General features: G+C 51.6%; 1 protein-coding gene across 1 annotated transcript in view; it reads left to right on the forward strand.

Annotated features, from left to right (window-relative positions):
• The window catches only part of MGAM (maltase-glucoamylase), a 135,109-nt gene that overhangs the window by 44,903 nt on the left and 65,081 nt on the right, over positions 1–25,125 (forward strand). The window contains exons 23-45 of the mRNA XM_038760646.1: positions 809–976; positions 8,406–8,558; positions 9,733–9,924; positions 11,495–11,649; positions 13,143–13,311; positions 13,739–13,835; positions 14,430–14,542; positions 14,651–14,776; positions 15,103–15,231; positions 15,303–15,413; positions 16,556–16,618; positions 16,950–17,084; positions 19,695–19,779; positions 20,675–20,813; positions 21,067–21,200; positions 21,541–21,575; positions 21,683–21,799; positions 22,138–22,286; positions 23,316–23,400; positions 23,516–23,572; positions 23,892–24,016; positions 24,250–24,338; positions 24,993–25,042. Of these exons, the coding sequence (XP_038616574.1) occupies positions 809–976; positions 8,406–8,558; positions 9,733–9,924; positions 11,495–11,649; positions 13,143–13,311; positions 13,739–13,835; positions 14,430–14,542; positions 14,651–14,776; positions 15,103–15,231; positions 15,303–15,413; positions 16,556–16,618; positions 16,950–17,084; positions 19,695–19,779; positions 20,675–20,813; positions 21,067–21,200; positions 21,541–21,575; positions 21,683–21,799; positions 22,138–22,286; positions 23,316–23,400; positions 23,516–23,572; positions 23,892–24,016; positions 24,250–24,338; positions 24,993–25,042 (2,676 nt within the window). The remainder of the gene's footprint in view (positions 1–808; positions 977–8,405; positions 8,559–9,732; positions 9,925–11,494; positions 11,650–13,142; positions 13,312–13,738; positions 13,836–14,429; positions 14,543–14,650; positions 14,777–15,102; positions 15,232–15,302; positions 15,414–16,555; positions 16,619–16,949; positions 17,085–19,694; positions 19,780–20,674; positions 20,814–21,066; positions 21,201–21,540; positions 21,576–21,682; positions 21,800–22,137; positions 22,287–23,315; positions 23,401–23,515; positions 23,573–23,891; positions 24,017–24,249; positions 24,339–24,992; positions 25,043–25,125) is intronic.

Genomic DNA, 25,125 nt, shown 5'->3' on the forward strand with positions numbered 1-25,125 from the left:
GAACTGTGGGAATAAGAGTCATGGACCTTGGGACTGTGGCCATTGGTGCTTTGGATCTTGGGACTGTGGGCTCCAGGGCTGTGGACCCCAGGACACTGCGCACCTTATTCATTCATTCAATCATATTTATTGAGTGCTTACTGTGTGCAATGCACTGTACTAAGTGCTTGGGAGAATGCAGTGTAACAACACACAGACACATTGCCTGCCCATAACAAGCTCAAAGTCTAGAGGGGGAGACAAACATTAATATAAAAATAATAGATAAATTACAGATATATGCAAAGATATACATATGTGCTGTGGGGGTGGGAGGGAGGGTGAATGAAGGGAGCAAGTCAGGGTGATGCAGAAAGGAGTGGGAGAAGAGGAGAGGAGGGCTTAATCAGGGAAGTCTTCTTGGAGGAGATGTTCTTTCAATAAGGCTGTGAAGTGGGGAAGAGCAAATATCTGTTATGAAGGCACCAGGGCTGTGGACCTTCGAACTGTGGGAACAAGGGCTGTGGACCGTGGGATTTTAGGCCCAAGCTGTGTGCACACAGGCTCTCTGCACTCTGATTGGCCAGCATGGTGGGCAGGGAAAATAAGGAAGACATTACCTGGTCCTGACTCCCTCCCCATCAATCAGTAGATCAATCAATAATATTTATTGACTGTTGACTGTGTGTAGAGCACTCTACTTGGGAGAGTACTATATGACAGAGTTGGTAGACATGAGTCCTGTCCTCAAGGTAGATACAAAGTAAGGATTGAAAAAAACCATAAATCATGGTGATGAAGCCCATGTTGTTGTGTCTCTGTCTTCCAGAATCACTTAGACGTGAAGGTATCACACAGTGGCTACACAGACCCTAACGGCTTGGCGTTTGAGGAGATTAAAATCCTCGGTACTCAAAACATCAGCAACATCGTGGTCAAACACAATGGCACCGAAATTCCATCCTCCCCCACAGTCCACTACGACCCGGCGGCCAAGGTACGATACTCTCAGCGAACGGAGCAAGGGCAGCTTTTGACCCAGAATCCTCTCTCCTCCCCGACATGGTTCTCTGAGTGATCGGATGGCGGCCCCTCTCAAAACCTATCTAGAAGTTGGATGGTTTGGCCTTTGCTCTGCCCAAGGCTCACAGATCTGCTTTATTATTGTTATTGCATGTTAATTGTTAACTGCTCGCTGTGCTGCCATTTACCTCGCTGATCTCACCATGAACTATCAATTCCCCTGCTCCCATTTGCCCTTCCCAGTCCTCACCTTCCCCTTCCCCTCCCCGATCCAGCTCTTTCCCTCCATTTCCCCCTCCCCCACCCCACCTCCCCATCCCCTCCTCATAATCCCTCTGTACCAGCGCCAACCCCCCTTCTCCAACCCCCCGGCTTTCAACCCTCTCTGCTACTCTCCCATCCTTCCCAGCAGTATCCTCAGATGAGATCTCCTCCCTCCTCTCAAGTGCTACTCCGGCCACCTGTGCTTCTGACCCCATTCCCTCTCATTTTATGAAATCTCTCACTCCGTCCCTTCTCCCCTCCTTAACTTCCATCTTCAACCGCTCACTCTCCACTGGTTCCTTCCTCTCTGCCTTCAAAAATGCCCATGTCTCTCCCATCCTAAAAGAACCCTCTCTTGGCCCCAGCTCACCTTCTAGTTATCACCGTATCTCCCTCCTACCATTCCTTTCCAAACTCCTTGAATGGGTCATCTACACGCCCTGCCTCGAATTCCTCAACGCCAACTGTCTCCTCGACCCCCTCCAATCTGGCTTCTGTCCCCTACATTCCATGGAAACCTCCCTCTCAAAGGTCACCAATGACCTCCTGCTTGCCAAATCCAGTGGCTCCTACTCTATCCTAATCCTCCTCGACCTCTCAGCTGCCTTTGACACTGTTTACCACCCCTTCTCCTCAACACACTATCCAACCTTGGCTTCACAGACTCTGTCCTCTCCTGGTTCTCCTCTTATCTCTCCGGCCACTCATTCTCAGTCTCTTTTGTGGGCTCTTCCTCCCCGCACCAATCCCCTTACTGTAGAGGTTCCTCAAGGGTCAGTTCTTGGTCCCCTTCTGTCCTCTACCTACACTCACTCCCTTGGTGAACTTATTCACTCCCACGGCTTCAACTATCATCTACGCTGATGACACCCAAATCTACATCTCCTCCCCTGCTCTCTCTCCCTTCCTCCAGGCTTGTATCTCCTCCTGCCTTCAGGACATCTCCATCTGGATGTCTGTCCGCCATCTAAAACTCAACATGTCCAAGACTGAACTCCTTATCTTCCCTCCCAAACCCTGCCCTATCCCTGAATTTCCCATCACTGTTGACGGCACTACCATCCTTCCTGTCTCACAAGCCCGCAACCTTGGTGTCATCCTCGACTCCTCTGTCTCGTTCACCCCTCACATCCAATCTGTCACCAAAACCTGCTGGTCTCACATCCACAACATCGCCAAGATCCACCACTTCCTCTTCATCCAAACCGCTACCCTGCCGGTTCAATCTCTCATCCTATCCCGACTGGATTACTGCATCAGCCTCCTCTCTGATCTCCCATCCTCCTGTCTCTCCCCACTTCAGTCCATACTTCACACCGCTGCCCAGATCGTCTTTGTGCAGAAACGCTCTGGGCATGTTACTCCCCTCCTCAAAAATCTCCAGTCTTTGTGCAGAAACGCTCTGGGCATGTTACTCCCCTCCTCAAAAATCTCCAGTGGCTACCAATCAACCTACGCATCAGGCAAAAACTCCTCACCCTCGGCTTCAAGGCTCTCCATCACCTTCCCCCTCCTACCTCACCTCCCTTCTCTCCTTCTATGGCCCAGCCTGCACCCTCCACTCCTCTGCTGCTAATCTCCTCAATGTGCCTCGTTCTCGCCTATCCCGCCATCAAGCCCCGGCCCACGTCCTCCCCCTGGCCTGGAATGCCCTCCCTCTGCACATCTGCCAAGCAAGCTCTCTTCCTCCCTTCAAAGCTCTACTGAAAGCTCACCTCCTCCAGGAGGGCTTCCCAGACTGAGCCCCCTTCTTCCTCTCCCCATCCTCCCCCTTCCCATCCCCCCACCTTACCTCATTCCCCTCCCCACCGCACCTATATATACGTATATATGTTTGCACATATTTATTACTCTATTTATTTTACTTGTACATATTTATTCTGTTTATTTTATTTTGTGAATATGTCTTGTTTTGTTCTCTGTCTCCCCATTCTAGACTGTGAGCCCGCTGGTGGGTAGGGACTGTCTCTATATGTTGCCAACTTGTACTTCCCAAGTGCTTAGTACAGTGCTCTACACACAGTAAGCACTCAATAAATACGATTGAATGAATGAATGAATGAACCATCAACCCCTCCCTTCCAACCCCCTCCCTCCCCACCTCCACCCCTGCCCCATCCCAGTTCTCCTTTCTCATCTCCACCCCTCTTCACCCTCTCCCCACCCAGGCCCCCGCCAACTCATTCCCTTCCAAACCCTCCCCACCCCTCACACCCTTCCACATCCGTCCCCTTCCTCCACAGTGGCTGCCAAGTGTGGCCTATGGAACCCCTGCTCCATTATAGGTAACCTCCTTTTCATCCTTGACCTATTTCTTTCCTGCCCGTTCCTCCTCCTCCTCCTCCTTCTCCCACTCCCCCAGACTCACCGGAAAAGGAGGAGGTGTCGTCTTCCTTCTTGCACCCCAATGTTGCTTTCGCACTATCCCTCCTCCCCCTTTCCTTTCCTTCCCCTCCTTTGAAGCCCATATTATTTGTCTCTACTACCCCCTCCAGATTCGTCCTCTCTTCCTCCCCTCCCCATCGCCCCCCTCCCTCCCCACAGCACTTGTATATATTTGAACATATTTATTACTCTGTTTATTTTATTTGTACATATTTACTATACTTTATTAATGATGTGTATATAGCTATAATTTGACTTATTCTGATTCATTCATTTAATCATATTTATTGAGCACTTACTGTGTGCAGAGCACTGTACTAAGTGCTTGGGAAGCACAAGTCGGCAACATATAGAGACAGTCCCTACCCAACAATGGGCTCACAGTCTAGAAGGGGGAGACAGACAACAAAACAAAATGTGTAGACAGGTGTCAAAATCATCAGAACAAATAGAATTAACCCTATATGCACATCATTAACAAAATAAACAGAATAGTAAATATGCACAAGTAAAATAAATAGAGTAATAAATCTGTACAAATATATACAAGTGCTGTGGGGAGGGGAAGGAGGTACGGCAGAGGGGGAGGATGGGGAGGAGGAGAGGAAAAAGGGGGCTCAGTCTGGGAAGGCCTCCTGGAGGAGGTGAGTTCTCCGTAGGGCTTTGAAGGGAGGAAGAGAGCTAGTTTGACGGATGAGTAGAGGGAGGGCATTCTAGGCCAGGGGAAGGACGTGGGCCAGGGGTCGACGGTGGGACAGGTGAGAATGAGGCACAGTGAGGAGGTTAGCGGCAGAGGAGTGGAGGGTGAGGGCTGGGCTGTAGAAGGAGAGAAGGGAGATGAGGTAGGAGGGGGCAAGGTGATGGAGAGCCCTGAAGCCGAGAGTGAGGAGTTTTTGCTTGATTCATACATTGACAAGCAAACACTGGAGATTTTTGAGGGGGGGAGTGACATGTCCAGAGCATTTCTGTACAGAGATAATCTGGGCAGAGAGTGAAGTATAGACTGAAGTGGGGAGAGACAGAAGGACAGGAGATCAGAAAGGAGGCTGATGCAGTAATCTAGTCGAGATAGGATGAGAGATTTAACCAGCAAGGTAGCGGTTTGGATGGAGAGGAAAGGGCAGATCTTGGCGATGTTGTGGAGGTGAGACCCGCAGGTTTTGGTGACAGATTGGATGTGTGGGGTGAACGAGAGATTGGAGTCGAGGATGACACCAAGGTTGCGGGCTAGTGAGATGGGAAGGATGGCAGTGCCATCTACAGTGACGGCAAAGTCAGGGAGAGGACAGGGTTTGGGAGGGAAGATAAGGAGCTCAGTCTTGGGCCTGGCTCAGTTGGAAGAGCACGGGCTTTGGGTCAGAGGTCATGGGTTCAAATCCCGGCTTTGCCACTTAGCTGTGTGACTTTGGGCAAGTCACTTAACTTCTCTGTGCCTCAGTTACCTCATCTGTAAAATAGGGATTAAGACTGTGAGCCCCATGTGGGACAACCTGATCACCTTGTAACCTTTCCAGCGCTTAGAACAGTGCTTTGCACATAGTAAGCGCTTAACAAATGCCATTATTATTATTATTATTATATTGAGTTTTAGATGGTGGGCAGACATCCAGATGGAGATGTCCTGAAGGCAGGAGGAGATATGAGCTTGGAAGGAGGAAGAGAGAGCAGGGGCGGAGATGTAGATTTGGGTGTCATCAGCATGGAGATGATAGTTGAAGCCATGGGAGCGAATGAGTTCACCAAGGGAGTGAGTATAGATAGAGAACAGAAGGGGACCAAGAACTGAACCTTGAGGAACCCCTACAATAAGGGGATGGGAAAGAGAGGAGGAGCCCACAAAGGAGACTTGAGAATAAACGGCCCGAGAGATAAGGGAGAACCAGGAGAGGACGGAGTCTGTGAAGCCAAGGTTGGATAGCGTTTTGAGGAGAAGGGAGTGATCTACAGTGTCAAAGACAGCTGAGAGGTTGAGGAGGATTAGGATGGAGTAGGAGCTTTGGATTTGGCAAGAACGAGGTCATTGGTGACCTTTGAGAGGGCAGTTTTGGTGAAGTGAAAGGGACGGAAGCCAGATTGGAGGGGGTCAAGGTGAGAGTTGGCGTTGAGGAATTAGAGGCAGCGAGTGTAGATGACTCATTATAGGAGTTTGGAAAGAAAGGGTAGGAGGGAAATAGGGCGAGTGTAGATGACTCATTCTAGGAGTTTGGAAAGGAAGGGTAGGAGGGAAATAGGGCGATAACTAGAAGGGGCAGTGGGGCCAAGAGTGTATTGACACCTGTCTACTTGTTTTGTTTTGTTGTCTGTCTCCCTCTTCTAGACTGTGAGCTCGTTGTTGGGTAGGGACCGTCTCTATATGTTGCCGATTTGTACTTCCCAAGCGCTTAGTACAGTGCTCTGCACACAGTACATGCTCAATAAATACGATTGAATGAATGAATGAAGATAGGGGAGGCTGCTGCCGGACAGAGGCTGAGGGCAGTGGGGATAGCTGTGTTGATCTGAGTTGTGTCCTCCCCCTCTGCTGACTTCTTCCCCCTCTGTGGACTTCCTCCCCCTTTGCCCACTTTTTCCCCCTCTGCCCACTTCCTCCCTCTCCACCGTATTCCTCCCCTTCTTTCCACTTCCTCAGCACCCAATTTTGCCTCAGTTTCCTGACTGTTCCACCTTATGTAAGGTTCCATTTCATGAAATGCAATTTGAGAGTTGTGGGCTTAGGGTGTCTGGACATAGGGACAAACCTGGGTGGGGGAAGCACCTGGGGAAGGGGGCAACCTGGACATGGGACAGAACTTGGGATTGATGAGGGAGACTGGAGGAGACACCTAAACATGGGGGGAACTTGGGGCTGGAGAGCACCTGGGGATGGTGGCAGCCTGGACATCAGGGAGAGCCTGGTATTGATGGGGAAGAGGCTGATCATTGGGGGACCTGGGGACTGGGGAGGGAGGCTGGGGAAGACCCCTAGATTTGGGGGGAACATGGGTTGGGAGATCACCTGGGGGCAGAGAGGAGCTTGGACATATGGGAGAGGAATCTGAATGGGGGATGACATGGAATGTGGCTGAAAGGCTGGAGGCCAGTTTGAAGAGTTTCCTGCAGCCACACAGCCACTGCCCAGGCCAGACTGGAGACCCTCTGGGGGCGTTTGTCCCAGGACCCCAGGAAAGTTTCTGGGAGCCTTGACTTTAGTCTCGTCCTTAACATGCCCCTCTAGACTGTAAGCTCTTTAATAATGGTATTGGTTAATTGCTCCAGTCTTTCATTCATTCAGTTGTATTTATTCAGCATTTACTGTGTGCAAAGTACTGTACTAAGCATTTGGAGAGTACAATATAACAATGAACAGACACATTCCCTGCACATAATGGCTTACAGTCTAGGAGGGGGAGACAGACATTAATATAAATAAATAGATTACAGAGATGTACATAAGTGCTATGGGGGTGTGGGATGGAGGCGGGAGGGGCAGAATGAATAAAGGGAGCAAGTCAGGGTGATGCAGAAGAGAGTGGGAGAAAAGGAAAGGAGAGCTTAGTCAGGGAAGGCCTCTTGGAGGAGATATGCCTTCAAAAAGGCTTTGAAGGTAGGAAGAATAAGTGGTCTGACATATATGAGGAGGGAGGGCATTCCAGGCCAGAGATGGAACATGGGCAAGAGGTAGGCGATAAGATAGATGAGGTCAAGGTACAGTGAGAAGGTTAGCATTAGAGGAGAGAAATGTGTGGGTTGGATTGTATTAGGAGAGTAGTGAGGTGAGGTAGGAGGGGGCAAGGTGACTGAGTGATTTAAAACCAATGGAGAGGAGTTTTTGTTTGATGCATAAGTGGATGGGCAACCACTGGAATTTCTTGAGGAGTGGGGGAACATGGCCTGAACATTTTTGTAGGAAAATGATCCGGGCAGCAGAGTGAAGTATGGACTGAAGTGTGGAGAGAGGCAGGGAGGTCAGTAAATATGTTGATAAAGTAATCAAGACGGGATATGGTATGGTATGGATTAATGCGATTAAGTCTTACTCAGTGCCAACCACTGTAATAAGTACTAAATTGGATTCAAGATAATCAGGTTGGACATAGTCCCTATGCCAAATGAGACTGACAGTCTAATAGGAGAAGACTGGATATTGAATCCCTATTTTACAGATGAAAAAACCTTTTTTTTGAAGTATTTGTTTAGGCACTGTGGTTAATCGCTGACATAGATGCAAGATACAGTCTATATCCCACATTCATTCATTCATTCATTCAATCTTATTTATTGAGCACTTACTCTATGCAAGGCACTGTACTAAGTGCTTGGGAGTGTACAATATAACAACAAAAAGATACATTCCCTGCCCATAATGAGCTCACAGTCTAGGTCTTGTTAAGCGCTTATTATGTGTCAGGCACTGTTCTAAGCACTGGGGTACATGCAAGTTAATCAGGTTGGACACAGTCCCAGTCTGACATGGGGCTCAAAATCTTAATCCCCATTTTACAGATGAGGTAACTGAGGCACAGTGAAGTGACTTGCCTGAGGTCATACAGCAGGCAAGTGGCAGATCTGGGATTCAAATCCATGTCTTCTGACTCCCAGGCCATTGCTCTTTCCATAAGGTCACACTGTTTCCTCTTTATCCTAGTGGGCAGGGATCATGCCTATCAACTCTATTATATTGTACTCTCCCAAGCATTTAGTAGAGCACTCTGCACACAGTGATCGCTCAGTAAATACTGTTGATTGATGGATTGATTATTTGATTCACTTCCCAGGTGGCTCTAATCACTGGCCTCCAACTCGATCTGGGAAAAGCTTATTCTGTGCACTGGAACCTGGAGTTCAGTGACCTGGAAAGGATTGACTGCTTACCTGACCTCGAGCACCCCTCTGAGGAGAACTGTACAGTCCGTGGCTGTGTGTGGGAGGTGAGAATGTCCACAACCACCTTTGGCTACTGGATGCAGTGGCCAATCCCACCCCACAGCCAGACACAGCAGCCTTTCCCATTCCCAGCCACTGGCCTCTCTCACCATGGGCATGGGCTGCTGGACACGGCGACCACACTTCCCCCCAGCTGCTGCCTGCAATGGTCACTCCTGCCCCAGTTAATCGGAGAAGTTAAGGCAGGAACCCCTGTGAGATTCTGTGGGGACAGTCCACATTACAGTGAGAACCAGAACTTTGCTCAAACCTGCTCCTAGATTGGCTCCATCCTGCTCTCCCTGGCCCTCTTGGTTTACTGGGGCTGGGGCCTGGAGTTGCAGAGTGGGCAACTGCCAACCTATGGGGGCTAGGGCAGGGGCTGGGGAGGAGGCTGGGCAGGGACTGGAGCAGGGCATGGGGTAGGGGCTAGACCAGAGGTTGGGCAGGGGCTGAGGTAGGGTCTGGACACCCAGCCACAGGGGCTGAGAAGGGGCTGGAACAGGAGCAGGGCCTGGGAAAAGGGCTGGTTGTACGTAACGCTGGGGCAGGGGTTGCGGCAGGAGCTGGAGCTGGGAGAGAGAATTGGGGTTAGGGACCCTATGAACACCAAGGACCCTTCCTCAACAAAGAGGACCTTCAAGACAAGGTGATCACAAACAAGTGTCTGTGATGTTTCCTCCAGAATGAATGAAATAACACAAGCACCTGTTAGTAAAGACCCAACATTCAGATCTCAGCAAATACACTCAACTTCAGCGGGGAAGTTACTAAGGCAGGCTGGGTCTAGTCCCTTTCTTAAAGCCAGCCCCTCTGTGGGCCGGGATGAAGGGGAGATATGGTTTGGAATACTTTGAACATAATCATCTCATCATCTCCTCTTCTGACCCTTGAGACTTGGGGTTCCCTGGTAGCATTATCCCCAGTTTACTGATGAGGACATGGAGGCCCTGCAAGGTGAAGTGACTTATCCAAGGTCATGCAACAGGACGGAGGTAGGTCTGGGACTGGAACCTGGGTCTCTTGCCTTTTGGCTGTGTGCTCCTTCTACTGGGTGGCACTGTCTCTCTGGGAGACTGGCAATCAGTGAGAGCCCCCCAGCTCCCTCAGGACTAGTTACAGTTCTCCATCGACCAGACTGGCCTTAATGCAAATGTGTGACATTGGCCTGTCTTCTAGCCTACGAACTCATCCGTCCCATCATGCTACACCGTTAGTGATGCATATTCCGTCAGCAACATCCAGTATGAGCCTACGGGACTGTCGGCTGACCTCACACTGACCACAACTCGCTCCGGTCTGCCTTCGACCCCTGTACACACTCTGCGCCTGGATGTGACCTATCACAAGAATGACTTGTTGCAGTTTAAGGTAAACCTGACTCCAGGACAATCAGACATCAAAACAACGGTATAACCAGACAACAGCACACACAGACAGCCAGACACCACTAAACACAGACACCCCAGGAGCATCATTCATTCATTCATTAAACCGTATTTATTTACTTACTGTGTGCAGAGCACTTTACTAAGTGCTTGGAAAGTGCAATTCAGCAATAAAGAGAGATAGTCCCTGCCCACGCCAGGCTTACATTCTAGAAGCAGGGAGACAGATATCAAAACAAATAAATAGGCATCAATATAAATAAATAATATTATATATATTTACATAAATACATAAGTGCCGTGGGTCGGGGAGAGGGGGGTATAGTAAAGGGAGAGAGTCAAGGCAACGCAGAGGGGAGACGGAGCTGAGGAAAAGGGGGGCTCCATCTAGGAAGGCCTCTTGGAGGAGGTGAGCCTTCAGTAGGTCTTTGAGAGGGGAGGAGTAATTGTTTGGCAGATTTGAGAAGGGAGGGCATTCCAGGCCAGAGGTAGGAGGTGGGCCAGGGGTCAACGGTGGAACAGGCGAGAACGAGACACATTGAGAAGGTTATCCCCAGAGGAGCGGAATGTGTGGAATGGGATGTAGAAGGAGAGAAGGGAGGTGAGGTAAGAAGGGGCAAGGTGATGGAGAGCTTTGAAGCCATTAGTGAGAAGTTTTTGTTTGATCCTTCTCTCCTCAAAATGGTCAAGGGCTTTTCCTGCACTCCCTTACCCCCTGCACCTCCTTTCCAAGTCTTCCCCTGGAATTTGCTGTGTTCCTGGCGGCAACATTTGATAGGTGCTCTGGGAGCCCTCAGGGTGATGTCCTAAGGAGATTCTCTTGCCCCACCTCCGGAGCATGGGGCTAGTATGTGTGACTGCCATGAGGTGCATGCAGGACAGCCGAGTGGAGATGGCTTGGTGGCATGAGAAGGTCAGGATTGCAGGGCAGAGGAGAGGTCAGGGCTGGAGAGAAGTGCTCTGCACACAGTAAGCGCTTAATAAATACGATTGATTGATTGGATTGCTGATGTCAGAGGAGGGAAGGAGAGGAGGAGTAAGCAGTTTTAGGAGGTCTCACCCTCCCTCCTCAAATCGGCCAATCACTGTCCCCTCCTTTAAAGACCTACTGAAGGCATACCTCCTCCAAAAGGCCTTCCCAGACTAAGCCCGACTTTTCCTCATCTCCCACTCCCTTCCGAGTCACCTGGACTCACTCCCTTTGCTCACGCCCCCTCTCCCCAACCCACAGCACTTATAAGGTATATAGCTATAATTTTTGTAATTTACATTGATGCCTGTTTCCATGTATTGATGTCTGTCTCCCCGCCTCTAGAGTGTGAGCTTGTTATAGGCAGGGCTTGTCTCTCCTTACTGCTGTATTGTACTTTCCAAGTGCTTAGAATAGTGCTCTGCACACAGTAACCACTCAATTATTATTATGATTCAATGAATGAATGGAGGTGAGAGGAGATGGCGTAGGAGACCCAGGTAGGGATTGGAAGAGCTGGTGGCAGGCAGTGTAGGTGTGTTGTGGCTATGATGCACAGCTAAAACACCATTTTCTATGCTAGATCTTTGACCCCAACAACCGGAGGTATGAAGTGCCAGTGCCCCTGAACACCCCCCACCCTTCAGCCAGCACCGCCGAAGCCCGGATGTATGACGTCGCTGTTAAGCGGAACCCGTTTGGCATCGAGATCAGACGCAGAAGCACCGGCACGGTGATGTGAGTGATTGTGGGGGATTGGGGTGGGTTTGGAGGGGCAGGGCTGCCTGGGCACCGAGCAGGGTTGGGAAGACAGAGTGGAGAGGAACCCAGGATGCAGGGGTGGGCCTGGGGCAGGTACTAACTGAAGGTGATGTCTGTGCCTGGAGGGATGGAGCCAGAAACTGGAGGTCATTACCGAGTTACAGTAGTGGGTAAAGGGCAGAGACAGGGGGTGAGTGGTCCCGAGGGAGACGGAAGGGCAGAGACTGGGCGAGAGTATTGCAGATTTTCCACATTGTTCACCTGAACCCTCAGTAATCTCTCTGCAGTAGCTGTTGTATGACTCCCTGGAGTTTGATTCCCCCAGAGTTTATTAGACACACATGCTTTTTGAGATAGGAGCCTCAAAGAATTGCTAAAGAACTTGGAATGAGAAGTCAGTAGGGGCCTTTCATGAACTAGCCGTCCAATAGGAATAAAGGAGAGGTGGAAACTGGCCAGAATGCAAATGGAACTCTGAATCCTTTGAAGAATGACACAAATCTGATTAAACGTAATAATAATCCACCCACAGCCCCTTGGTGAATCCAGTCTGGGACTGAGGTGAGGGCAGAGCAGGGAACTGACATTAGGACTGTCTGCTAATTTCTGTTGTATTGTGCTCTCCCAAGCACTTACTGCAGTGTTCTGTACGTAGTGAGGGCTCTGTTAATATAATAAATTGACTGATTGAGGGCTGAGGCGGGGGAAGATTAGGAGGCTGAGGTCAGTGCTGAGGCAGGGTTGAGGTGGAGCTGAGGCTGAGATGAAGTCAAGGCCGAGGCGGGGTTTTGGCCAATTTTCAGCAGGAAGCAGTGTTACCTAGTGGACAGAGCATAGGACTGGGAGTCAGAAAGACCTGGGTTCCAATCCCAGCTCTGCCACTTGTCTGCTCTGTGATCTCGGTCAAGTCACTTCACTTCTCTGAGCCACAGTCGCCTCATCTGTAAAATGCGGATTAATAATAATAATAATAATAATAATAATAATAATAATGGTGGTATTTGTTAAGCGCTTACTGTTTGCGAAGCACTGCTCTAAGCGCTGAGGAGGATACAAGGTGATCAGGTTGTCCCATGTGGGGCTCACAGTCTTAATCACCATTTTACAGATGAGGTAACTGAGGCACAGAGAAGTTAAGTGGGTTGCCCAAGGTCACACAGCTGACAAGTGGCAGAGCCAGGATTCAAACCCATGACCTCTGACTCCCAAGCCCGCGCTCTTTCCATTAAGCCACACTGCTACTGTGTCCCTTGTGGGACACAGACTGTGTCCAAAGTGATTAGCTTGTTTCTGTCCCAGTGCCTAGAACAGTGCCTGGCACACAGTAAGTGCTTAACAAATACCATTAAAAAAAGGCTGAGTACAGGGCTGAGGCAAGGGCTAAGGTCAGGACTGAAGCAGGGGCTGAGGGGGGAACCGATGGGAAGGCTGATTTGGGTTATGAGGCTGCTGCTGGTCTTGTGTGGCAGTTGGGACTCGCAGCTCCCCGGCTTCACATTCAACGACCTGTTCCTGCGCATCTCCACCCGCCTGCCCTCCCGCCACATCTACGGCTTTGGGGAGACGGAGCACCGGACCTTCCGCCAGGACCTGGACTGGCACACCTGGGGGATGTTCACGCGGGACCAGCCTCCGGGGGTGAGAACGGAGGGACTTGGGCCTGGCTTCCTGGACTAGATCTTTCAGCCTGGTCCTCCCACCCTGGGTGCCCTCTCCCCTCCCTCTCTTGGGTTCCCTGGGCCCCTGGTTCCCAGGCAGGATAGAGGGTGATGAACTAAGCCCGCCAGCTTACAGAAGGAGGGACCATTTCCCCCTCAGCCCACAGGGCCCTCCAGAGTTGGGTAGGGGGTTCTATCCGTGCTCCCCTTGCTCCCAGCGCATCAATAGATGCTCATGATGATTCTGCTGTACCAGGCGGTCAGGTTTCCAGGGGAGCCACGTTTTAGTGTCCGGGGGTTGGACACAAGTGAGATGTGAGAGGTGCCCATTTGGGTGCCGTTCTGCTTAGGGCCGCAAGGTGTTGGAGCGGCCATCATCCAGCGTGCTGCTCTCTGTCTGTCCCCAGTACAAGCTGAACTCGTACGGCGTTCACCCCTACTACATGGCGCTGGAGGTGGATGGCTGCGCCCATGGTGTGCTCCTGCTCAACAGCAACGCCATGGGTGAGACACCTGGCCTCGGGCAAATATCCCTTGGCATCATTGCTCATGGCTTCTCTCTGTGGGTACAAAGGCATCTATGCACATGTTTCTGTGTTTGTGTACCATGGTGTGATCATTAGTACCTTCTCATGTGTGCATGCCTTGGCACAACTACTCATGGCTTCTCAAATGGGTGCTGTGGCCACAAGACACATGGCTTCACATTTGTTTGCCATGGCACGTGAATTCTCCTGCCAGTTACTTGACATCATAAGTGTGTGTTCTGCAGCCTGCTGGTTCATGGTTTCTTAAGTATGCACCACAAGGCACAGGGTTTCTTGTAGTTCTGTCATAGTGCAATCCCTCGAGTTTCCTGCATCTGTGTCACAGTGTGCTTTCACATGACCCTTCTAGACTGTGAGCCCACTGTTGGGTAGGGACTGTCTCTATATGTTGCCAACTTGTACTTCCCAAGTACTTAGTACAGTGCTCTGCACACAGTAAGCACTCAATAAATACAATTGATTGATTGATTCATTCATTTATTGACCCCTTGGCTTCTCACAAATGTACTGTGGTCCCGCGATGTTGCTGACATTTTGCCCTATATCCCAGATGTCACATTCCAGCCAACACCAGCTCTGACCTACCGCACGACTGGGGGGATTCTGGACTTTTTTGTGGTCTTGGGCCCAACTCCGGAGCTAGTGACCCAGCAGTATACTGAGGTATGTTTCCTGTCGCTGTTACCATTTTGATGGTTCTGCCACCCAGTCCCCATAACTGTTCCTCCCTGAGGGGCTTGTGGATAATGTGCTCTCCTTTCCCACTCCTAGCTGATCGGACGGCCAGCTATGCCACCGTACTGGGCTCTGGGCTTCCAGCTGTGTCGTTATGGATACCAGAACGATTCGGAGATTGCAGATCTGTACGACGCGATGATGGCAGCAAACATTCCTTATGTATGTGACCCGAGGCTGCGGGTGCTTTCTTCTCTCTGGCTGATATTCCATCCCTCCGTGTCCTGGTTATAAGCCCTGCAACAGGACAGTGGGCCATGCACCCAGGCATACCCATGCACACTCAGGGGGCCTCATTCTCAACTGCTCTTAGTCATGTCCAATGCGGCCGAGCTTTTCTTTCAGGCGGGCACTGACCACAGTGTGGTAGGTTTTACCCCTGTGGGAGCTCAGTGTAGAGACAGGATGGTAAGGGTCAGTGAAGCTGGTCTGGCAGACTGGTTTGTCAGACCTCAAACATGAGAGTCTCCCTCCCTCCGCCGGTGCAGGACGTGCAGTACTCGGACATCGATTACATGGAGCGGCAGCTGGACTTCACGCTCAGCCCCGACTTTTCCGGCTTCCCCGCCTTGATTGACCGCATGAAGACAGCAGGGATGAGAGTCATCCTCATCCTGGTGAGTGATGGTGATCAGGGAAACCAAGGCCCAGGGCGGCCCCCACCTCAGACCCTCTCCTCCGACCCTAGGATCCCGCCATCTCAGGCAATGAGACGAAGCCATATCCAGCATTCACCCGGGGGAAGCAGGACGATGTCTTCATCCAGTGGCCGGATGGCAGTGACATTGCCTGGGGAAAGGTACATATCTGTATTCATTTATACTAATGTCTGTCTACCCCTCTAGACTGTAAACTAATTGTAGGCAGGGAATGTGTCTGTTTATGTGTCTGTCCTCAAAAACCTCCAATGGCTACCGATCAATCTGCGCATCAGGCAGAAACTCCTCACCCTGGGCTTCAAGGCTGTCCATCACCTCGCCCCCTCCTACCTCACCTCCCTTCTCTCCTTCTCCAGCCCAGCCCGCACCCTCCGCTCCTCCACCACTAATCTCCTCACTGTACCTCGCTCTCGCCTGTCCCGCCATCGACCCCCGGCCCACGTCATCCCCCGGGCCTGGAATGCCCTCCCTCTGCCCATCCGCCAAGCTAGCTCTCTTCCTCCCTTCAAGGCCCTGCTGAGAGCTCACCTCCTCCAGGAGGCCTTCCCAGACTGAGCCCCTTCTTTCCTCTTCCCCTCGTCCCCCTCTCCATCCCCCCGTCTTACCTCCTTCCCTTCCCCACAGCACCTGTATATATGTATATATGGTTGTACATATTTATTACTCTATTTATTTATTCATTTATTTATTTTACTTGTACATTTCTATCCTACTTATTTTATTTTGTTGGTATGTTTGGTTCTGTTCTCTGTCTCCCCCTTTTAGACTGTGAGCCCACTGTTGGGTAGGGACTGTCTCTATGTGATGACAATTTGTACTTCCCAAGCGCTTAGTACAGTGCTCTGCACATAGTAAGCGCTCAATAAATACAATTGATTGATTGATTGATTGATTTTTGTGTTGTACTCTCCCAAGCACGTAGTACAGTGCTCCGCAAACAGTAAGTGTTCCATAAATATGATTGAATGATTGAATAAATGTGAGGGCGGGAACCCCACTGGACTGGGAGAGGCCATCTGGATGGAGGACAGGTGGTAATTTGGCTTGACTATCCAGGGGTGACCAGAAGCCAAACCCAGGCCAATTGTGATGATGGAAAGTGGAAGCCACATGTATGTGTAGAGAGATATACGGAAGGGGAGGAGACAACATTTGACAGACAGAGGGAGAGCAGGAGATACAGCTGGGTCTGATGACCTTTCCTGTTCCGGACCTGGAAGCAGAATGTTCCATTTCTCTGGATGTCATGGAATTTCTCTCTCTCTCTCTCCCCTCACTGCAGGTGTGGCCCGATTATCCCAACGTCGTAGTAAACGAATCCCTAGACTGGGAGACCCAAGTGGAGGTAACTGTGGGGTTGTGGATCTTGTGTTGGGCCTTGGGTAGTGGTTTGGGAATGGTGGGTGGCAGACAGAGGGCAGCATTCAGTGGGCTCTGTTTGCTGGGGGACAGCTGAGGGCTCTGGTTTGCTTCCCTTGCCATGTCCAGCCAGTCCGCACTGGGCATGGGCAGGACTGCACCTGCAGTAGATACGTCGTCATCACTGCCCCCTGCCCTGCTGATGCTGAAGAGAGCAATGTTCAGGGACCAGTGGCTCCAAACCAGCTCAAGAGGCAGAATCCCAGCTGTCCATGAGCCAGACAGACTCCAGTTCTGATGGTCCTGTCTCTTGGCAGCTATACCGGGCTCACGTGGCCTTCCCAGACTTTTTCCGCAACTCGACAGCGGTCTGGTGGAAAAGAGAAATCCTGGAACTGCACACCAACCCGCAGGAGCCCCACAAGAGCCTCAAGTTTGATGGCTTGTGGATTGTAAGTGTGTTTGTTCACTTGTCTGTTGTGTGAGAGCTTGGGTGTGGGTGCATGGGTATGATTCTGTTGGAGGTGTGTGAGCATGTAGGTGTATGCACATGCTCAGAGGTGTTGATCGGTCTGACCGTTGTTATGGGGTTGGTTTGAATCCAAGTAATAATAATAATGAAAATAATGATTATGGTACTTATTGAGTACTTACTAGTTGCCAGGCACTGTTTTAAGCTCTGGGGTAGAGCCGTGCCCTACGTGGAGCTCACAGTCTTAATCCCCATTTTACAGATGAGGGAACCGAGGCCCAGAGAAGTGAAGTGACTTGCCCAAGGTCACACAGTGGACAAGTGGCAGAGCTTAGAATCCATGACCTTTTGACTCCTGGGCCTGTGCTGTATCCACTAAGCCATACTGCTTCTCTGTAAAATAGAAGAGATGAGATTCAGTGTGGTTTAGTGGATAGATGATGATGATGGTGGTATTTGTTAAGCGCTTACTATGTGCCAAGCACTGTTCTAAGCACTGGGATAGATACAAGGTCATCAGGTTGTCCCACGTGGGGCTCACAGTCTTAATGCCCATTTTACAGATGAGATAACTGAGGCACAGAGAAGTAAAGTGACTTGCCCAAGGCCACACAGCAGACAAGTGGTGGCTCTTGCCACTGAGCCATGCTGCTTCTCCAAGAAGAAGCAGCATTTAAGAAGAAGCAGGATAGAGCACAGGTTTGGGAGTCAGAAGGATGTGGGTTCTAATCTGGGCTCCTCCACTTGTCTGTTGTGTGACGTTGGACAAGTCACTTCACTTCCCTGTGTCTGTTACCTCATCTGTAAAATGGGGACTAAGAGTGGGAGACCCATGTGGGACTGTGTCCAACCCAATCAAATCGTATCTACCTCAGGTCTTAGAACAGGGCTTAGCACATAGTAAACGCTAAACAAATGCCATTATTACTATATAACTCTCACTCTTGGTTCTTCTCCGGTTGACCTTCTCCCCATGCATTATTTCCAACTCTCCCATCTCTGGCCCCCTTCTCACAGCCTGGAACTCCCTCCCCCTTCTCATCTGACAGTCCCATTGTCTCTTCTCAACGTCCAAGCCCTTCTGAAATCCCCACTCCTCCAAGAGGCCTTCCCCAATGAAAGTTTCCCTTTCCGGGGTCCCTTCCCACTAGACCACCCCTCAGCCCTTCTGCACCAGCAATGTTCTTAGGCCTCTGTGGTACCTCTGTCCACATTAACTCTCAGACCTGCTCTCACCCCCCCATCAATTCTTCCTTTCCCTTCTACCCATAAATTATTTCAGTGTCTGTCATCCCTCTGTCATCCCACTCTTCCCACGGGAAGCTGCTAGAGGGCAAGGACTGTCTCTTCTAACTCCACTGTTCTCTCCCAAGGGCTTAGATCAGTGCTCGGACCCAGCGGGCACTCAGCCGATGCCATTGATGGGTGGATTCGTAGCTGGGTAGAATGACATGAGGAATTGTCTGTCCTGGGCTGGGGAATTGTCTGTGTTGTAGAATGCGCTTGGGAGCGATTCATTCGTTCATTCATTCAATCCTATTTATTGAGCACTTACTGTATGCAGAGCACTGTACTAAGCACTTTTCCTTTGTTCCCCTCCATTTTGGATGCTTCCTAGGTAGAACATGAACCCTGGCCTCCAAAGAGCTTCAGGCTCACCTTGGGAGGCCCCCCAATCTCCCTGCACACTAGGCAGTCAGTTAGTAAATTGTGTTTATTGAGCACTTACTGTGTACAGAGCATTCTACTAAGCGCTTGGGAGACTACAATGTAACAATGTAACATACACCTTCCCTGCCCACATGAGCATAGAATCTAGATGGGGAGACAGACATTGGTATAAATAAATAAATTATAGATATTTATGTAAGTGCTGAGGGGTCTCACCAGTGTTCTCTGTGCCAACATCATTCTAAGCTTACCCAAGAGCTTATTGGGCACCACACTTCAATCAATCAATCAATCAATCAATCATATTTATTGAGCGCTTACTGTGTGCAGCGCTTGGGAAGTACAAGTTGGCAACATATAGAGACAGTCCCTACCCAACAGTGGGCTCACAGTCTAGAAGGGGGAGACAAAGAACAAAACCAAACATATTAACAAAATAAAATAAATAGAATAGATATGTACAAGTAAAATAAATAAATAAATAAATAAATAAATAAATAGAGTAATAAATATGTACAAACATATATACATATATATAGGTGCTGTGGGGAAGGGAAGGAGGTAAGACAGGGGAGATGGAGAGGAGGACAAGGGGGAGAGGAAGGAGGGGGCTCAGTCTGGGAAGGCCTTCTGGAGGAGGTGAGCTCTCAGTAGGGCCTTGAAGGGAGGAAGAGAGCTAGCTTGGTGGATGGACAGAGAGAGGGCATTCCAGGCCAGGGGGATGACGTGGGCCAGGGGTCGATGGCGGGACAGGCGAGAACGAGGCACGATGAGGAGATTAGCAGCAGAGGAGCGGAGGGTGCAGGCTGGGCTGTAGAAGGAGAGAAGGGAGGTGAGGTAGGAGGGGGCGAGGGAATGGACAGCCTTGAAGCTGAGGGTGAGGAGTTTCTGCCTGAAACTTCCACACTTCTCTTTCTAGGACATGAATGAGCCAGCCAGCTTTGTCAATGGTGCCGTCGGCGGCTGCCGAAATGAGTCCCTGAACCACCCACCATATATGCCGCGTAAGGATCAGGCTCGTCCGCTTGGGGACCTGTGGAGGGGTGGGAGGTGCCAGGGGCTCTGCCTGGGGCCCCCTTTGGCCAGTGCTGGATTGAGTTGGGGCTCCTGGTCCTGGTCTAAAGGGAGGAAGAGTCCTTAACCAGTTCCATCTGTGTCTCCATGTTGGGAATGAAATTTCCAGTCATCTCTCTGGGATCCCACACACCCAGTGTAGTGCAGGTCATCCAGCCCATGTCCAGCCTTGTGGGTCTGGACTGGGGACAATTGCCTAGGCCCTGAATCCGGGAGTGCCATCATGTAGCTGGTGGGATGGTGGGGACATGCAGAGACCCCAACATGTGAGCAATATGGTGCTGCCCATCCATGCAGACTGTGCTCCACCTGGGACCAAGTCATGGGACTCCATGGCCACGGCGATGGTGAAACTCTCTTGTGGTCTGGCGTGTTTGCACCCTGTTGTTGGGTAGGGACCATCTCTATATGTTGCAGATTTGTACTTCCCAAGCGTTCAGTACAGTGCTCTGCACAGAGTAAGCACCCAATAAATTCAATCAAATGAATGAATGGCTATTAGATGACCACTGGATCTGTGTCCTGGACTATGGTCCAGGGGTAGTTGGGGAATATCACTGCCCTGTCCTGTGCTTTCTCTGTCAGAGTCAGTGGATGTGATCAGCATTCAGACTGCACACCTCCAAGCCACTCACACCCAAATTCTTGGTGAAGAATTCTACACCAAGGCACATTTATCCCATCCAGTCCCGTATGCTCAGTACAGTGCTCTGGGCCCAGGAAGTCCTCAGTAAATCCTGATAGTCCTTTGACAGATGGACAGATCACAAGCTGGGGAGAGACTGGGGACCGTGGGGTCACTGGCTGTCCCTATCCATCCCCCAGACCTGGCTTCCCGGGAGCGAGGCCTGAGCAGCAAGACCCTGTGCATGGAGAGTCAGCAGTTCCTGGCCGACGGCTCCCCAGTGCGGCACTATGATGTGCACAACCTGTACGGTTGGTCCCAGATGAAACCCACCTATGAGTAAGTTGAATCTGGCAGCCCGTCAGGGCATCCACAGCCTGATAGAACTCCCTCCTCCTGGAGCCCTGGAACCCACAGGGAGAGCCTCTCCATCCCTCTGTCACTGTTCTCTTGGGGCCCCCTCTCCATGCACCAGCTCAGATGCTCCCACACCTGCCCCAGCAAGACTCACTGTCTCGGTGGAATCCCCATCTGGATGCTCCACACCGAGCAAGACTAACTTGTTCCTTCTGGTTTTCCCCACCCGTATCAGCGCTGTTCAAGAGGCCACAGGGCAGCGGGCCCTGGTCATCAGCCGCTCAACATTCCCCTCAGCAGGGCGCTGGGGTGGACACTGGCTTGGGGACAACACGGCAGCGTGGGACCAGCTGGGGAAGTCTATCATCGGTGCGTGGGCCCTGTCCATGGAGAGAGCAGCGACTATGTCTGTGCCCTGGGTCAAGCAGCCCTGTCTCAACACTGGGCTCGCTAGGCAGGAATTGCATGTGGGAAGTTGGCCATGCTGGGTCCTGTCATTGTACCTCCAGTTCCCAAGTATAATGGCTGGGCTGGGCAGAGATGAGGTGGACTGGCTAGGGCTGTGAGGGGGCTGGGACAGGGCCAGGGTCGGGACGAGGCCGAGCCAGAGCTGGGAATTGGGCACTGTCCATCAAACTTGGATGAGGTGTTCTGCCTGATGAAACCTCCCGGGAGCAAGGTCTGAGCCAGGTGTGTGTTCTCGTTTCAGGCATGATGGAGTTCAGCCTATTCGGGATTTCCTATGTAAGCCTCGTCCTCTCCTTACGTAACAGTTTTAAGCCTCCTGCACCCAGTGAAGGGTCTGGTAACGCAAACTTAGCCTTAAATCCCGCTGTCCATATCACGTGCAGACAGGAGCCGACATCTGCGGGTTCTTCAATGACGCGGACTACGAGATGTGTGCCCGCTGGATGCAGCTGGGGGCCTTCTACCCATTCGCCCGCAACCACAACACCATCGGCACCAAGGTGGGGTCTTTCCATCCTCCCACTCTCTCCCTGGCTGCCCCTCCTAGGCTCTGGACCGGCTCGGTTTCCCCTCTTCCACCCTCCCCTGAGTACCCTCTCCCAGAGTCAGATACCACTACCCAAACCAACCCAACATTGGAGCCCTGGAGATGGAGGGTCGGGGCTAGGTTCTGGCCTGTGATTGGCTGGTGGGCACAGTTTCAGGCTGGGCCCAGTTTTCTTCTCTCCTGGACAGGACCAGTCCTCCCGGCTCATGTCCCCTGGCTGGTCTCTGCTTCCCTGGGGGGGCATTGGGGTGGCTCAGTGGTCTGAGCCCCGTGCTCCCCTCGTCCCCTCAGAGACAAGACCCAGTGGCCTGGAACAAGACCTTTGAGGATCTCTCCAGAAAAGTGCTCAACACCAGATACACCCTGCTGCCCTACCTGTACACGCTCATGCACGATGCCCATGTGAACGGCAGCACCGTCGTCCGTCCGCTGTTCCACGAGTGTGTACCGCAACCCCCTGCTGTCTCTACCACTCCCTCTGTGTCCCCAGCCTAGCCCCCATATCCTCCCTGTACCATCAATTTCTTCCAATATACCATCCCATGCTCCCACCCAATTCTTCCCACCTTCTTCACGAAGGTCTACCATGCTCCATTCCCACTCATGACCCAACATCACACAGACCATGTCCTCATGCCAGCCTTCAACCCTCCCCCCCGAGTAGGTCCACTGCCGCCGGCTCCACAAATGCATACTGCACCCTCTGCCCGTGGCCCCCATCGCAGTCTCATAGTGCCCTCAAGAATTTCATTGTTGAAGGGTACTCTGGGTATTGGCACATCCGAATGGGTACAGGATAGGGGATCGGGACCCTTGACCTGGGTCTGTCTGGGTTCCCAGAGCCAGAAAGTCCCTTCCTGTGATCAGTGTGGACCCATCCCGCACCCATTTCAGTCGCTCTCTGACCTGCTCCTGCAGGCAGGGAGGGTAGCATCCGGGAAAGAAGCAGAAGGAACCACTTCCCCCAATCCCTAGAGCAAAATGGACCCAGGCCGGCGCTGAGTAAAGCTACAGAGTGACTGGATAACAGGGCTTCTTCTCAAGGAAGGGGACAGATGGAGCCCCCAGCGGGGAGAAGTGCCAGTGGGCTTGAAGGTCAAGGACATAACAATCCAGGCTGAGTCACATCCGGTTCAATCTCTCCCTCAAAGGTGCCCGCTGGGTGCAGAGTACTCTACTGTGCACTTGACAGAGTCCAGTAGAGTTAGGAGATACAATCTCTGCGCTTAATGAGCTTGGAGTCTACTGTGTGCCGAGGACTGGACTGAGCATTTGATGGAGTCCAATAAAGTGAGGGGATACTATTCCTGACTTCAAAGCCTTCCTGGTCTCATGGGTTTGCTGGTCCTGGTAGATGCTTGACAAGCAGGGGTAGGTGGGGCTTGTCCCTGTGTCAGATGGACCGGCTTCCCAGGGGAGGAGTCCTGGCATGTTGGAGCCCTGGCTTTAAGTGCTTCTTCCTCCTGCAGGTTTGTGGAGGACCCTGTGTCCTGGGACGTCTTTGAGCAGTTTCTGCTGGGCCCTGCCTTCTTGGTCAGCCCTGTTCTCAAGGCCGTAAGTACAGGGGATTCATCTGTATGTCCAGAAGACCTGTGTTTTCTCAGTGCTAAACACACAGGTTGCCACTGTACAGTGCAGTCCATGACATGCACCCTTCTCTGGGTTTCAGAATGCAGTCCACGTCTCAGCTTATTTCCCCGAAGCTCGCTGGTACAGCTATCACACGGTGAGTGCCTGAGAAGTGCAGCGGCTGGTGTCCATTAACTTTGGTAGTAAACTTGTACCCAGCAGGGATCCAGAAGGGCTCAGAAGTCACGGGTGATGCATTCCGGGCCCGAAGTAGGCTGGGCCTTGTGTCACTGACACAAGCCGAGGTTCCATGCGGTGGGCATTCGGGTTCCACCACTATCCGTTAATGCCTTCTGTACTCACCTGGCCCACTGGCCTTGGGAAGGAGCAGAGGTGGCACAGCCGAACCTTCTGGTTTTGGGGCAGGTGGGGTGAATCGAGTTCTGCGCACCCCCTGAACCAGACTCCCCCTGCAGGGAACAGAGGTGGGAGTGAGGGGACAGTGGAGGAACCTGTCAGCACCCCTGAACCACATCAACCTGCATATCCGTGGAGGCCACATCCTGCCGTACCAGGAACCGGCCAACAACACCCACTACAGGTGCGTGTTCTGCCAGATCAGGTGGCGGCCCTGCCCGCCCCAGGATGGTGGCAGGTTTCCCGGTCCCTTTTCAGTTTGCTCACACTGTCTGCGGCCTGGGGGGAAGCCCAGCAGACTGGTGGGTCAGTCCGTACTGTGGCAGCTGGTGGCACTGAGACTGGGCAGTGCTGAGATTGGGTCTGGATGGTGTTGTGAATGGATGTCATAAGAACTGTGTTTTCTGGTCTATGCAGTCGACACAACGCCCTGGGACTCCTCGTGGCTTTGAATGAGGACGGACTGGCCACAGGGCGGCTTTTCTGGGATGATGGGCAAAGCATCGGTAAGCGACATCCAGAGGCTCAGCCAGAAGACAGACCCCCAGAACGATTTAGTATATTTCGTCATCCTGGCTGTTGCTTGACCACCACTCCCCTTCCCTCCAGTCGCAGCCTCCTGCTCCACATCCCTCCACTCTATGTATTCACTCGGGACCTTCGGCAGCAACCCTCCCTGGGCCTCCCAGGGTCACCCCAGCTGCTGAGAAACCTGCTTAAAGCCAATCAGTGGCTTATCATCCAGGCTATGGGGCTTCAGAAGGGTCAATCACCCATCCCTGCCCTCCGAGACTGGTCCTCCCTGGAGTCTGACCAGATTGCCTTAGAACAGTGCTTTGCACATAGTAAGGGCTTAATAAATGCTATCATTATTATTATTATTATTATTGCCAAACCAGGCAGCCAGTGGCCTGCCCTTCCCCCTCTCTCCCATCTACACTGGCACCAACACAGTCAACCATGCTTGCATTCCACCACTGTTCCACCTCCACTAGCACCCTCAACCCTCCCCCTGCACCCCACCCCATCTCCATGCCATTCCCACCAATGCCACTCCCCTGGCTTAACCCCACACAGAATGGACCCCTTTCTCTGGGACAGAAGTGGTTCCACTCTGTGGTGTGGGGTAGGAATCCACTTCTCTTCCTGATCTTTTTCAGACACATATGAAAGCGGGAATTACCATTTATCAGCCTTCTCTGCCAGCCGGGTGAGTGGGTTCTATGACCACATGGAATATTCATTCATTCATTCAGTTGTATTTATTGAGTGCTTACTGTGTGCAGAGCACTG

Source organism: Tachyglossus aculeatus, chromosome 2, assembly GCF_015852505.1.
Source record: "Tachyglossus aculeatus isolate mTacAcu1 chromosome 2, mTacAcu1.pri, whole genome shotgun sequence".
NCBI classification, from domain to species: Eukaryota; Metazoa; Chordata; class Mammalia; order Monotremata; family Tachyglossidae; genus Tachyglossus; species Tachyglossus aculeatus.